At 44.0% G+C, this 15,669-nt stretch overlaps 1 protein-coding gene across 2 annotated transcripts; it reads left to right on the plus strand.

Moving 5' to 3' along the window:
- The first annotated feature begins 47 nt into the window (after positions 1-47).
- Positions 48-15,145, plus strand: slc25a22a (solute carrier family 25 member 22a). 2 transcript variants are annotated; one of them, XM_083974020.1, is made up of 11 exons: positions 48-143; positions 6,390-6,594; positions 6,712-6,837; positions 6,965-7,020; positions 7,244-7,334; positions 9,459-9,513; positions 10,220-10,280; positions 10,537-10,681; positions 10,772-10,926; positions 11,023-11,098; positions 11,248-15,145. In XM_083974020.1, exons 2-11 carry the CDS (start codon positions 6,575-6,577, stop codon positions 11,399-11,401), a joined length of 939 nt encoding a protein of 312 aa, XP_083830146.1. In that variant the 5' UTR covers positions 48-143; positions 6,390-6,574; the 3' UTR covers positions 11,402-15,145. The 2 variants fall into 2 exon arrangements, with proteins under 2 accessions (XP_083830146.1, XP_083830145.1); XM_083974019.1 differs by lacking the exon at positions 48-143 and having other exon boundaries at positions 5,624-6,594.
- Positions 15,146-15,669: the final 524 nt, after the last annotated feature.

Consider the following 15,669-nt stretch of genomic DNA (forward strand, 5'->3'; position numbering starts at 1 on the left):
TCCCCTCCGCTGGACTCAAACGCTAGTAACACCGGTAGGTTAGCTGCTGTCGGTCTGTCAGCCAAAGATCCAGAGAGTAAAGGCTTTGATTTCACGCCACGACCGAACCAGACCAGGACAAACACCGGGGACGCCTCTGTGAGGTATGTACACGCTGGGATGCAGCGGGAGAAAAAAAGAGAAAAAACTATTTGGATGCAGCGGCTGTCTTTACTCGGAAAATGTGTTATTGGCTCGGAGCCGTTAAACCTCACCTGGGGGAATAACGGTAGGGCGACATATTGAGCTCCGTTTGCCGTAGTGAGGGGGGGGAATGTAGGAAAGGTACCGTGGACAGACAGCTAGCACCGGAGACTGGGATGTGACTGTGCGGTCGCGTCGTTATCAGCGGTGTATATCATTGTCCGTTATACGGAGGAATCATGACACGGTGCGGGGTTCGGAGATGGAACTGGAACGGTTAGGCCTGTCGTGCAGAATTATAACGTCATATTCCGCGATAGAACGGATTAACGTTAAAACTGCACGAATGGATAACCGTTACATTCGACTCGTGTCATATTCCCCGTTAGACCGGAGTATAACGGTTATTCGTTAATATGTCAGAGGCGGCGGACGTGTCACCTCAACTTTGACTGTTGTTACTCCTCCGCTGCCTCCCTTTGTGTTGTGATGTGTTGCTACATTATTACCGGGAGAGTTACCGTAATGTTCCCGACCTGTGTGAGACCACCGCGGCCGCCTGCTACCGGCGTCTGGCGCCCAGCAGCACGGAGGAGGAGGAGGCGGCGCTGCTGCTGCTGCTGCTGCTGCTGCTGGTGGAGGGGGTGTAATAGTCATCATGTGGGCTGGATGTTGGTAGTGGAGGGTAAACCCACTTAAACTGTACCCACCTCCTTTTTTTTTCTCCATTGGTAGAGAAAAGTGAAGCTACTCACATCTGACAGGCGAGTCACAGCTAAACATTAACACCTGGTTATTAGGCTACACCAGAAAAGCAAGCTAATGTAACATGGACTCTTTTTCTTTCTTTCTTTTTTTAAACCTTTTAAATCCTTATTATTGCTCAATGTTGGAGGCCATTTACATTTTACCCACTTTTCTACAGTATTTACCTCCTCATCCCCGCTGAGGCCTCACACTCACATAAGGGAACATTTCACTATTGAGTAAGATGTAACATGAACATGCAATTTTGCAACAATGCATGTTTTTTCCTACATTTTTTTCTGCAGCTTATCATGTATTGGTAGCATGGGGCCAAGCAGTAATAAAGCATCCCTGCAGCGTTGTAATAATTGATGAAGCCAACCATTCTTGGGTGTAAGGTGACTCATGCGGTGCTTTCCACTTGAAATGTTGCACCTCTTTGGCTGCAATGGTTAAAACATCGCTTTACTTCCATTCAAAGGAAAAATAACAACCTTGTGTAGAATATTTATTCAGTCAGCGTCGGGAGTAAGCGTGTATAGCTAAAATCCCAAGGGCTAGGACTGGTAAATGTCACTGGTATATGTGCACTGAATGGAAATGTTAGATGCTGGGTAGACACTATGTTTCCTCTGTGTGTCCTCACACTGTGTACCAAGGCCTCATCTGAAACCTGAACACTGTAACCAAATGCCTTAATACTACATTTGGCTTTCTTTCTAAGGTAAATTAACATACAATGTGTTATTATTTCCCAATCTAGGCTGCAGGAAAGATGAGATGAAGGCAAAACAAGAGATACAAGAGAAACCCCCCCAGTTTATTCAAGAGGCTTAGCCATCAGGGATACCTCGGATCATGTCAGGAGGGACTAAACTCTACACCACCTCTCTGCACAGGAAGGACGTTTTTTTCCTGGCTAAATGTTAGACCCATTTTATTTCTGATCTGCAGCCAATGCTTACAACAATGCACAACTGTGCAGGTGTAATGGCTGCAGTACGTACAAGCACGCTACAAGCAGCGGAAATGCATTGCCATGTACAGATCATAACTCTCACTCCACCGATTGTAAATGGAGATTGCGAGAGAGCTTTCATAAGTAGGTATTAGGTTTATAATCCTGATGCTGTGGGGAAGAGGGAATAGTAATCAGATTTATCTGTGACACCACAAAAAAATTCATCCCTTGTTTCCGCAGTGCTGTAGATGTCCAAAAATAGCACACATCTTATAAACCGTTATTATTAAAAAGCATGATGACGTAGTAGATGCCAGGTTTTTTGAAGACGGTAGAGACAGAGCTGCTCGTGAATGGACTGTGGGAAACTGAATCCTTCTCTAAATAATCGATGCAACAAATATCTCACAAATAATACACGGGTCGGCTACAATATCAAGCTGAAAGTATGCCATCTGTAATACTAGCACATAGTATTATTCTAGCACAGTAGACTTAAATAATACCCAGCAATGAAGAACAGTAATGTCTCCAGAGGCGACGCGACAGTGGACAGACTGAGTTTTATATTTGATCCGACCTCTGTGCTCTTACAGCTCAGAGAAGTTCATGACATCTGATGGAGGATTGCAGGAACACACTTGTTTCTGAAACAGGCCACAGTGCTGCAGATCCTCTGTGGATCAGCTCACAGCCTGTGTAAGTTAATCAAACCAGTTCATGTGAGACAGATGGACTGGTAAGTAACAACAGCCTCTTCTCTAATGAGGAAGGGCCCGTGTGATATTCATTTCGTAACTGTCCTCTGGTCACGTGAGTTGAGTGCTGACTACAACAGTGCTTTGTCACTACAGAGACTCACAGCCTCTGATCAATCACCAAACTCACTGTCATTTAGTCAGCAAGACCTTTACTCCGTTTGGCTCCTGAGCACAGAGAGGCAGCCAAGTAAAGGTACATTTTTTCTCTGGCTGATTTTAGTGGCAGGAGCAGAATTTGCATTGAGTTTTGCATAGTAAACAAACTGGGACAGACAGGTCACCAGATTTCTTTTGTGTCTGCAGGGTTTTATTCATCTTTTTGTGATTGAGACATGCCTTTACACATGCATACTTTGCTGCCCCCCACACAGTTAATTTTTTATCTATAGCAGTGAACCACTATTGTCAGTTAGTGTATCCCCAACAAGGGCCACTGCTGTTAGGACTGAGCCAATGGAAGGGCCTCAATATTAGATTTATTTCTTTTTTTCATCATTTAATAAATGAATTAAGTTAATTTGGGCACTAATTTGGGTTATGTTCATCATAATGTTGGCCTTACATTCACATTGTCCAAAAGTGCATACAAGATACTATGTGTTTCATTTCATATTATTCATCTGATACTGGAATACTGAGCCATTTTTCCCTGGAGAATTAAAAGACACTAAGACAGTAAGAATAGTTTAATATTTTACATCATTTTCCTCTTTGGTATGTTATTACATTATCACATCACTGGATTGCATCTACATGTGATGTCATTTATTAAATTACTATGCTGCCAAACCCTGTTCCCCATCTGTGTGGAATAACATTACATGTTGCAGGGCTATTAGTCATTTATAAGTAGTTATAAGTTACCTGTGCTATTTAAAAAAACAAAAACAAAAAAACAATCAAATTATAGATTTTTTAAGGAATTTTAAAACCTTATTTTGCAGAACTGCATGTGCCCTCACCGACAAGGTTCATCCTACAGATATATATTTGTCAGCAAGGCAGTGTTTATTGCCTCATTGGCCAAGCTGAAACGACGAGCAAGGGTCAGGACAGAGCTGTTATCTGTCAGTTTCCAGGCTCTAACTCTTTCATCAAGCAGCTCCAGTGTCTGATTTAAGTTTTGGGTTCAAGGTTCTGAAAGTTGCACAATAACCTTGTCTATTGTTTACTCATCAGTTCTTATCTGCTTCAGAGGCACAAACTGAAAATATAACCTCTGGGTGAATGTGTATGTGTATGTGTATGTGTATGTGTGTGTGTGTGTGTGTGTGTGTGAGTTTAAGAAGGATATTTATTTAGATTCCCCTGTGGCTACTCTGAGAAAGAAGTTTTCTAGTCACTTTACTCTTTTGTCATGTTCATTGTGTCTGGTCAGAGGTAACTCCGCTCCTATAGTAGCTGAGAGAATCAAAGAATGAAATGAAATGACCGACGTGTTGGCTGGAGAAAAGGATTAACCATTTCCCCTGTAGATTCCTGACAGTTTGTTATTTTTCCTCGTGCTGCGAGAGTTAAGATAAATCCTCTGGAGATTTGGTTGACGAGCGATGCCACTGTGCTGTGGACACTGCACACTGGAGACAGTTGTTTTCCACACAGACTCCAATTGTCACGACGAGACACTGCAGCCAGGCTGTGACGGAGGGTCAAATACATGCCCTGGTGACTGGTGTGGACACAGTTGTATGGTTTTAGATGTGGGCGAGAGAGAGTGAAGCCCCGGGGCCTGGTAAAGAAGGAGAGAGATGTCAGTTTGATGATGATGAGTGACTCATGGAGGACTGCAGTGCTGGTTACATCCCATACATTTCCCTCCCAGTCCTAACAGAGCACATAGGTCTCTGCAGATGGTGGTTCAGAGAGAAGCCAGAGTGCTGACTGTAGAGTTACATGTTCTGTGAATATTCTCGAGGAAGTCAGTGGCAGGAAACAGGGAAACAAAAGTAGCCTGCAAGAAGTGGGTTAAAGGGCCCCAGCTGGGTGAGCAACAGTGGGGTTGAAGAACAGTCAGAGGGGGGTGAGCGATTGGAGGTGAGCTGCGAAAAGTATGAAGAGCTGAGAGGAGAGCACCTAGCCAACAAGAGATCCCTCCTCCTCCTCCTCCTCCTCCTCCCTCCTTCACCTCTGGAGCAGCCAGCGAGGGCCTCAAGTCACCATCCAAACTAAACACGGCGCACCGCAGCTGCGTTCATGGGGCGAGAGAGATACCGTTATCATCAGAAACCTAAACATCCACGCAGAGACACCCGAGGTATTAGCGATATAGGAGTCACACAAGGTTACGCACACATATACACTTTACAAAGAAACCCACAAGTCAGCAAAGATGTGAGACAGAGGAAAAGCTGCATTTGAGAGTCGTGACTCGTGACTGAGGGAAACGATGGGGGAGGGGGGGAGGGAGGGAGGGAGGGCTGGCGGTGAGGAGGAGGAGGAGAGAGGAGGAGCGGGTTGCACACGCAGAGGCAGGTTGTGATTGGTGGATGGAGGGGGTGGAGAGAATGAAAGGGGAAATGGGAAGCATCTTTTCACACTGAGGGCTTTCTGTACTGTACCAAAAATAGGGAGCATCTCAGCGACATCATCTGTTTGCTCAAAATGATTGTTTTAGCAAAAAAAACAAAAAAAACTGAGAAGAGAGTTTCATCTTCAGGACTCGGGTTTTTCACCGAAGGAGCTTATGCATAAAACATGAATTGTCAAGGACACGCGTGTCTTGCAGCGGTGATAGATTTGTTTGGCAGAACGTAATCCCTCTCCAGTGATGGCTAAAAGCTCTATTTTGAGGGAGCTGTCAGCAATGTTACTTCATTATGCTCCGCTGTGATTAACTGCAGGAATGGATATTAAAAAGTAACTATTTCGATAATTGCTTTTTCAAGGAAAAAAACAAAAAAAACAAAAACAAACCTTCCCTCACTCCAAGTTCACAGTTAACTGCTTTTCTTGGTCCTGTGTGGTTGTAAACTGAATGTCTTTGGGCTGTGGAGCGGTGGTGAGACTGTTCACCTGCAACACCGCTTGTACGTTGGCAGGTTTCAGTTGGGCTCAGTAGCGTTGGCCTGCTTGCTACCCTGTCTGTAACTGTAGGGTGTGTTTGGTTTTATCCACAGCACACCTGGGAGTAGAGTCAAAAGATCAGCTGGATATACTCTCAGTTTTTTTTTTATCTGTGCTGTGTATTGTCTTTTTTTTTTTTACACTGCACCTTGACACCGCACGCTCCCACTTTCATCTAACATCACAATACAGGAAAGCTGCTATGATGTAGCTCATGCTTTTAGCTGGTTGCACTTCCAGTTTTTCATGACCTCTAGCTCTTGTTCCTTTTTTGTTTGAATGCTGATTTTGTAAGTTACTGTACCTTGGACATTGAATGTGACCATGGCAGGCAATTTGATCACGCCACCTTGGGCTTTACTGAACTATGTGTGATACACTTTCCACTGTTTTGTGATATTTTCTAGGCAAAACTATTAACTGAGAAAATAATTCATCATGAAAACGTTCATGTTGTAATGAAAACTGCTTTTACCAACTGATTTTGATTTGGGGGTTAAATTTTGTATTTGCTGTGTATTTCAGGTGGTGGACTATCATGTCACTAAACGCAAATCTATGTTGTAATGTTTGTGAAAACACTGCGTCACTGAAGTGCGTCAAGTGTATTGATCTGCTGTTATGTTGGGAGGGATCTGTCCGATGAGAACATCTCACCTGCTGTGTCTTTACAGATAGACCCTCATTTGAACTGCCATCACCTGCAAAGAGACGAGTGGACGAAGTGTAATCAGACTGCACACGCCTAGTTGGACACAGGCACACTACTGTAACAAACAACGTACCCCAAGGACAACCACCGACCGACCAGCTAACAGACAGATTGACCAGCACTTTGACCAGCCGGGGCTTGAGATAAATGGCTGACAAGCAGATCAGGTAAAGATAAATATGCAACCACTACTTACAGAACTTGTTTTGTACTTGTTTTCATCTTCTGGCCTTTCATATCATCATAACTTTGTCGTGTCATCTTTGATCATCACCTTCATGCAGTTTGCCTGCCAAATTGATCAATGGGGGGATCGCTGGCCTGATCGGAGTGACCTGTGTGTTTCCCATTGACCTGGCCAAGACTCGCTTGCAAAACCAGCAAAATGGATGTCGCCTTTACACCAGCATGTAGGACATTTCTGTATTTTACATTTACACATGAACACATCTTTTAACTCACTGACAGATTATTTATTATTATTTAATCAGCAGAATCTTTTGGGACGATACTGACTGATATGTTTTCTTCTTTCAGGTCAGATTGCCTTATTAAGACCATCCGGTCAGAGGGGTATTTTGGGATGTATCGAGGTAAGTTTTTCACTTTGACAGGAGGCTCTTGAGATCAATGTGTGTTCAGTAGCATCAGATTCAGTACTTTACGCTGCAGACATCAAATTGAGGGATTACAGTTGACAGACAATTCTCAGGAAAAAGCTTTCATGGATTGCCTCATTCTCTCCCTCTATTTTTTCTTTTCTTTTCTGTTGTTTCTCTCTTTTCCTTCGTCCCGTGTCCTGTTTCATCCTCCCAGGAGCGGCGGTGAACTTAACGCTAGTCACGCCAGAGAAAGCCATCAAATTGGCTGCCAACGACTTCTTCAGGCATCACCTCTCCAAGGATGGGTGAGGCATGAAAGTGCTGACAGGCTGACTGACACACACCCACTTCCCCTCATTCACACTGTGATTAACTGGCGTGTTTACTAACATGTAACCTGACACATTAGCCGGCCGTATTCTCACCAAGCCTCCAGTTAATCCTCCACCATCCTGTCATCTCCTCCGAGGCACGCAGCATTTCACGGGAGTTTGTTAATTGTCTGGTTTAAAAATACAGAATTACTTGTATGTGTGACAGCAGCATTAGCCAGTTAAATTTGCCTGTAATGTTATCGCCCGTCACAACTTGAGCAACTATCATCCGATGTTGCTGAAACTGAGCACCAACTGTCTCTGATGAACACTGCGTAGATAGACCAGAGTGTTTCTGGGGACATCTTTCTCAATCACTATGGTGACAAACATGCAGGCTGATGAATGATTGACTTGTCTGGCTCAGCTGCTCAACCTTGTGAATTATTAATCCGGCCGCATGCCTGACATGTTGATATGGACGACAGAGATTAGCATCACAAGCGCAGGTGGTGACAACTCCTTTCTCCAACTGTGGAAATAAAGTTGTACAGGTCTCACGCTGTCAGTCACAGTGCTTTGTGTTTTGTCTGGTCTTGCTTTTTTAGGGCCCGAGCGGCGACTGCTGTCGCCCAGCGAAAGCCCTATTGTTTCTGCTATGTTTATTATTATTCTTTCTTTCATTCTTTTTCTCTCAAAAGGATCGCATTTTTGGAGGCTTCAACATGCCCCAAAACGCGTAAATTTTGGCATGCACATCAGGACTGGCGAAAAATTTGATATTTTAAAGTCGTTGGAAATGGGCGTGGCCAAATGGCTAAATAGCGCCCCCTAGAAAATTTCAAAACATCAGCCCCGCCTTTGTGTGTCACCTAGACGCATGAAATTTGGTGGACTTATAGAACATGGCAAGACGCACAAAAAAGCCTCTTATGTCATGGTGAAATCACAACAGGAAGTCGGCCATTTTGATTTGAATTTTTGACCTGTTTGATCTATCTCCTCCTAGGGATTTTGTCCGATTGACTTCAAATTGGCTGGAGACCACCGAGATGCCACTCTGATCAAAAGTTGTGCTCCGCAGGTCTCTAGGTCAAAGGGCGTGGCTTCTGGGGCCTTGAGGATTTTGGCGACTTTTCGTTTGCTCGCCATTTCACCTTCGAACAGCTCTAACGCCCACATACTTTATCTGATCAGCTTCAAACTTGCTAGACATGATAACAGCTCCGCCCTGAACGTCCCGATATATTAATTTCCTACGTCACTCATAGCGCCCCCCGGTGGTAACAGGAAGTGGCCAGGTTTTACCTTAACGTGTACAGATGGCACATAGTTGACCCCATCAACTTCATTCCACTTCTAAAACATGCAGACTAAGGTGGTGAAGCTACATCATGAAAGCTGTGAAGCTACGAGTAATGGCGTCCGTGTGGCGACGCGGCGACCATTCCTCGCCATTAAAATACGTTTGGCTTTATGATGGCTTTAATGAACTCGTATCAACATGAAAATTGGTACACAGGTCCAGGGTCACGACCTCAACGTCTCCATATGCTCATAGGCGATCTCACTCATGTTGCCCCCTAGTGGGAACAGGAAGTGGCATATTTTACATCAACATTGTCCGATTTCCACGAAACTTCACATGTGTGATGAGGGACTGACCCTGAACACACCTGCACGCATCCCATTACTGCCCCCTAGTGGATGAACCATTAACTGCTCATAACTCCCTCATGCTTTGTCCGATTCACTCCAAACTTCACGTGTGTGATGAGGGGCTGACCCTGAACACACCTGCACGCATCCCATTACTGCCCCCTGGTGGAGGAACCATCAACTCATCATAACTCCTTCATGCTTTTTCCGATTTGCTCGAAACTTCACGTGTGTGATGAAGGTCCGCCCCTGAGCTCATCTGCCTACATCTGGTTACCGCCCCCTGGTGGATGAACGAAATATTGCGTTTTTTTTGCTCCTGCCAGGGTTTTTCTCCCCTTCTCACCACAGCCCCCGCGTGCCTCATGCCCCACGGTGGCGTGGAGTCGCGAGGGCCCGATCATCGCCGCTTGCGGCTTTAATATTTATTTATGTTTGTTTTGTTTTTTTCCTCAGAAAACTCACTCTGGTCAAAGAGATGCTGGCTGGGTGCGGGGCAGGTACATGCCAGGTTAGTGAGACGCTCTTTTTAACTGCATCCTCCTGTTCTCCATCTGGACCTGCCGCCTTTGGCATCATCAGCGTCTTCTCACGTACAAACCACTGGGCCTCAGCCGTTGTCTCATTTACTTTATCTGTGCTTTGCCTCCAGCAAGAAATTAGACACGATTTAAACAAGAGGTGGTAGTTGCAGAAACATGCTTGCAGTTTGTCTCCACAGTCCGAAAGTGACCTGTAATGTTCCACTTTCATAAATGTTGTCTAATTACAGACATGCTGCCGCTGTTAGCAGGCGATACACTGGCAGCTAGATGTGAGTGATCAGATAAGACACTGAGAGAGTGCTTGGTGAGTGAGTCAGAGGGAAATGCTTGTTGTCAATGAGGGCAAAGGCTTCAAGCCCGAGGAACGTGATTAGATTAAGTGTAGCAGACCTTGGATTAAGATTGCAGCTGAGAACATGGCCATCTCACCCTTAATCCAGTTAACTAGCTACTACTATGTGGATTACAGAGGAAAAACAAGTGTTGACATTTAGCTAATGGTTGCCAGTAGATTTTAACTGGAGACATGTTTTGGATGACACACTCAGTACTCATCAACCTTTAATTCTGGACTTCCAAATTACCTACATTCACATAAAGGAAAAGGTCAGTTGATGTATTCAGATTGCGCACATGTTGCCACTCTTACCTGAGTCTTTCTCTTTGTTTCAGGTTATTGTCACAACTCCTATGGAGATGTTGAAAATCCAGCTCCAAGATGCTGGACGCATTGGTAAGAGGAAATGAAATCCAGATGGTGGTGTGTGTGGCAAAGAATGAAGTGCATTTTGTAAATCAGAGAAACAGCGGCCTCATGTGGTCATGTCAGAGATTACAACTGCTTTATCCCTGTGTCTTCTCACTGTTATGAATTCAAAATGTCTGCCCATATACCTCCTGTTATCACAATGTAATCATCGTCATTGTTGTCGAGTAGGTTTCAGCCGTGATTGTGGTCTTATAAATGTTGTGTGTCTTGTGCTCTTCAGCGGCTCAGAGGAAGCTGATGCCAGAGACGGTGGCAGCAGGCACTGTGGAGACGAAGTCCCCGACAGCCATGCAGCTCACAAGACAATTACTGAGTGAAAAGGGCATTGCTGGGCTGTATAAAGGCCTTGGTGCCACCTTGCTCAGGTAAAACAGATTTGGCAATAGTTTTAGCAACCAGCTGTAACAAACAATGCTTATTGTGACCACCTGTCTTTTTTTTCCTGTTTTTTGTAGGGATGTTCCTTTCTCCATCATCTATTTCCCCCTGTTCGCCAATCTGAATCAGCTGGGCAAACGAGGTGCAGATGGCCCCGCTCCTTTCTACGTGTCGTTTATATCAGGCTGCCTCGCGGGAAGCACGGCCGCCGTCGCCGTCAACCCCGTCGACGGTGAGCACTAGCAGCGAGACCTTCAAAATTGAGCGCACGGCAATGCGTGCACTGACATTTGACGTTATATACTCACCTGAGACCTTTGTGTTGCAGTGATAAAGACTCGACTGCAGTCTCTGAACAGAGCGAGCACAGAAGACACTTACAGTGGAGTGACTGACTGTATCAGGTGACCTCATTATGTCTTCCCTGCTGCTTCATGTGTGAGACTGCTTGTGTGTGTCTGTGTGTGTGTGTGTAGTGTTCCTCCCCATGACACATGACTACTGCTCGGCCGTATCTTTCAGTTCGTATAATGAGGCTTCCTTTGCTCTCCAGGAAAATCATGCGTAATGAGGGTCCAGGAGCCTTCCTGAAGGGAGCCTACTGTCGAGCCTTGGTGATTGCACCTCTGTTTGGCATCGCCCAGGTGATCTACTTCCTGGGTGTCGGTGAATTTATCCTCAGCTTCTTGCCTAAAAAAGACAACTAAGGAACGCCTCCTCTTTGCCTTTCCCTCCCATAATACGTTACACCAACTGCGTGAGGATTCATCTCATTCTAAAAGAAGTTTTTTTTTTTTCGATGGGTCGAAGCAACGACCAATCATTTATTTTTGTTTTCAAATTTGTTGTGTTGAATGTTGAAATTCTTTAAGAGGGAGCCTTTGTTTGCCAAGCTGCCTGTGGTGGCACACACAATTCCAGTAGGCAAGCTCAGCTAGCTCTCTGGGAATTAAGCCACAAATATCAGTCGAAGTTTTAAAGGAATATTACTTTATAATTACATTTTAATGCTTTGTGGAATATGATTGTTTGATTTTCAGAGTAGATGTACTGCCTCTTGGTTGCATGCAGTACTTTTAATCAAACAGCATTAGCCTCTAAATAACAGAGTGATCTACTAAATATAATAACATTTTAATTGGTAAATTAAATGCCCATACCCTATTCATATTTTGAGACAAAGATTTTAAAAGAACATAGTACACAAAGAGGAAGAGTAAAATATATGCCTCTGTTTCAGACAAAGAGCCAGGGTATGTGTTGATGTGAGAACAGCACACCCCCTCTGATCTTTCCTGAGAAGCCACATCCCTTCCTGTAAGTGGTTGTAATGAACTCAGCCATTCAGCTCCAAGCAGACTTTGATTGCCTTGGCTTTTTAAGTAGATCAGGTTCCATCTGATATTTAGTGCTACCACAATGCTTCCACTGTGTTGCCTCTGTGAAACAGCTCTGTATCCTGGTCACACACTAAACTGAAGAGACAGTGCAAAACATTTGGACATTATCCACTCCCAATGTACATGTGCACATTGTTTAACACACAGAATCACACAAAAAAAACTGCCTCTATACTTCTATCCTCCTTTTTTCTTAGGGTTCAGATTGTCAAACGTGTTGCACTTGAGGCCACACCCCAATCAGTGATGTCACAGCAGGGGTTTTGCCTGTGAGGGAGGATGGAAACACCTGCTGTGACATCACTGATTGGATTGTGTCCCAAAGTGCAGCGCGTTTTAAGATTTCAGTCCACAGAGCAGTGCAGAGGCAGTCTATCCTTCTCCTCCTTCTTCTGCGATTCATTGTGAATTCAGATGAAAGCACTAGTTATCATCACCGAAGGGGCTGAACACGGTTTTACTAAAATACCAGATCATCAGTTGATATAATAAGGCTGATGAATAGTCAATAGTCAACACCTGCCAAGGCCTCGTGAGTACAGTCATCCACTGTGGAGCGAGTAAGACCTTAGCTGGAGTAGCTCATGTCCCCTTAGATCCAGACCTAATTCTCACTGTTTACAGATGAGCTAACACTCTATTTAAATGATTTTCTCCAAACTTGAATTCAGTGGCGGGACCCAAAGAGCTAATGAAAAACCCTTCTGTATCACAAAATTAGACCAATGTGTTTTTTTTTTAGTGTTCTATGGTTTTTACCAAACATCTCTGCTTGTTTGCTTTAGAGGTTTTGTTTGCTTTAAGCTGCTGGGGAAAGCAGCCCTGTCCTGTCGTGTTTATGCATCACAACACTGAGAGCCCTGCCATTGGTTTATCTCGCCGGAGATCAAGGTGACTTTGACGTGTATTACCCAATCACATTCCTTCCTCGCTCCCACCGTTCAAGCAGCTCGTCGGTTGTATACTGTTGCACTGTAAATGCGCGATGCAACTTTTCAGTGTATTATCATTTGTGGGAGTGAGTTATATTTATGAATATTCCTTTCTATTGGCAGTATAGCACTATATATTTGTATGTGTCGTTTTTTTTTTCTGTGTCAAAGTGTCCACCTTAACTATATTGTACATATGCAGATGATATGAACTTTATGTTTTAGGATTTATGGTTTGTTTTGTACATGATGGCTTATTTGCACACCTACCTCTCCAGCTCCCCCCTCAATCCATATTGTGGTGATTTTATGTTATGATGATGTGGACATATCAAATGAAGGAACGTGTTTTAATGCAACAAGCCTCATTTGAACCTAAATGCAGCATATTGATGAGGTTTTTTTTTTACTGTATGCAAAGGGGAACACTAGTGTAGATCTAGGATGGTGTTTTGAAGGTGCCCTTTTCTCCCAAGCTACTGGCTATGTCCGTGGGTCGGCTCATTGTCCTGATTCCTGCTGTTTTATTAACAAGGACCAAATGAAGCATCATATGATGATGACACAAATGTAGTTAGTTTTGACTGAGCGACCTATGGCACTGCTTTGAACAGCTCTGGAAATGAAATACACTCTGGACAAGGCCAGTAGGGACCTGCTGACACCCGACTGCATGTCTGACATCTGTCTCTCTGAATGGTGCTTCTCTCATGACGTAGCTGCAATACGACCAAGGCTGTGCTGGCTGAATTACATGCTAGCGTATCACAGCGTTATCAATGTCTTAACTGAAAGCCATAGGTCAGGGAGGGACGGCAGATCTGCCAGACATCGACTGGCACCTCCAGCCATGTTGACAGATGACAAGCAGAGCCACGGGGGAAATGGAAAAAAAAAAGAAAGAAAAGAAAAAGAAAGACCTGCCTGCTCGTGTGAGCTCGTCTTTATGAATTACTGTTGTAGTTTTTTCGACATTCCGATTGCCAGTTCATCTCATTTATGCTGTTATTGTGATCATAATGCCTATTTTTTTGTGTTTTTGAGATTATTGTTCTGATTTGTTTTGAACACCAAACCCCCACCACCCCTCCTTGATTTTTTTATTTCACTTTTATTTGATCCGGTTTTGGTTGAATCTTGAAAAATGTTGTGCAACTCAAGTTTGTTTTTACCCAGCTGTGAATTTTCTCTGACCTTGTGCATTCAGTTATGTATGTGCGTGTGTGTGTGTCTGACTGTGTAGTGTTGTAGTTGACGTGAACTTCTTAGTGTGACACTGCGGTATTTTTCTCTTTGATTGTCAGACCCATGCTCTCTCCCCTTTCCCTCCCTCTGTGTGTCACACTCCTCTGCCGTCCACTCTCCCCAGCACCCACAACCGGGGGTGCAGGCTAACGCAGAGGAGCTCTAAACACCAAATGTATGACGTAGTAGAGTGTATACAATCAAAGCAAGCACAAAGGATTATTTGGCACAAGAGACCACATGGCCCACTTTCAATACTCAGACAGAGTCCTATGTGCTGCATTTGCAGAAATGGATCAAAGCCTGATTTATTTCAGTGGAGATGTTGATTGAAATTAACTTTTTTGTCTTGTAAGAAAGTTTATCTATGTCTGTAAAACTTGATCCATAGGGCTGAGACAAAAGGTCACAATAGGAGACCCATAATGTGATGGTGTCCACTATGTTACCCATCAGCAGTTAGTCACAAAATGTATATCGCCTACATATTTTAAATGAATCAGATATAAGAATGTAACTTAGATATTGAGATGTATTATAATTATAGTGAAGAGTTTATTACATTTTAATCTAAAGATTTGTGCTTTACACATTCACTGAAAAATTCATGAACCAGCTCACTGATATGCAATAAGTAGAAGCCACACACACAACACCATAAAAGAATAAACAGAAGAAAAAACAAACAAACACTGAACACAACCTGTCAATCAACAATCACAACACACAATGTATGAATAATGCAACCGGGACCTTGGAGGCCTTCTGGGGTCTGAGCTCTCCTCACGGCCTCTGTTCTCTTCCTCCAAGAGGAATTGTGCATTATAGCACTTTAAAGAAACAAAGACCCCCACACCCCACACCCCCACTCCCCATATACAACATGTTATTGAGGGTGTCTATGAATATATGGTGAATGACACAGTCCGAGACATTGTTTACAATGCAATGGAGAAAAAAAAAACATAAAATATTGTGTTCCCTGTCACAATTTGCTGTTCAATAAACTGACTGTCCTCAAAATCACCCGATGTAGTCGTCTGTGCTGAGGGTTACACCTCTTGTCTTTTTCTATACGCTCTATCACCGCATCTGCTTTCAAGGTCTGGTGCTCGTGTGACAAAATACGACACAAGAACTGACGGTGCTTTGTGTTTTTCTTTTCTTGTCTGTAGCGGTGCTGCTGTGAAACCCAAACAGCAGGGCGATGTTTTGAAGAGTATGAGGATGACACTGTGGCTCCTTGGGGCACAAGAACAGCTGAGCCTCTTTGTGATGGCGATTATTTTTTTTCTTGCCTTTGCCGAGCCACCAGGTGTCACTGTGGGGTCGCGGTAGAGCCGTGATCCTCCGCATGGTGGGAGTGGGAAGAGTGTCAACACTGCTATATACTACAGG

The sequence above is a fragment of the Trachurus trachurus genome (genome assembly GCF_905171665.1).
Source record: "Trachurus trachurus genome assembly, chromosome: 6".
NCBI lineage: Eukaryota > Metazoa > Chordata > Actinopteri > Carangiformes > Carangidae > Trachurus > Trachurus trachurus.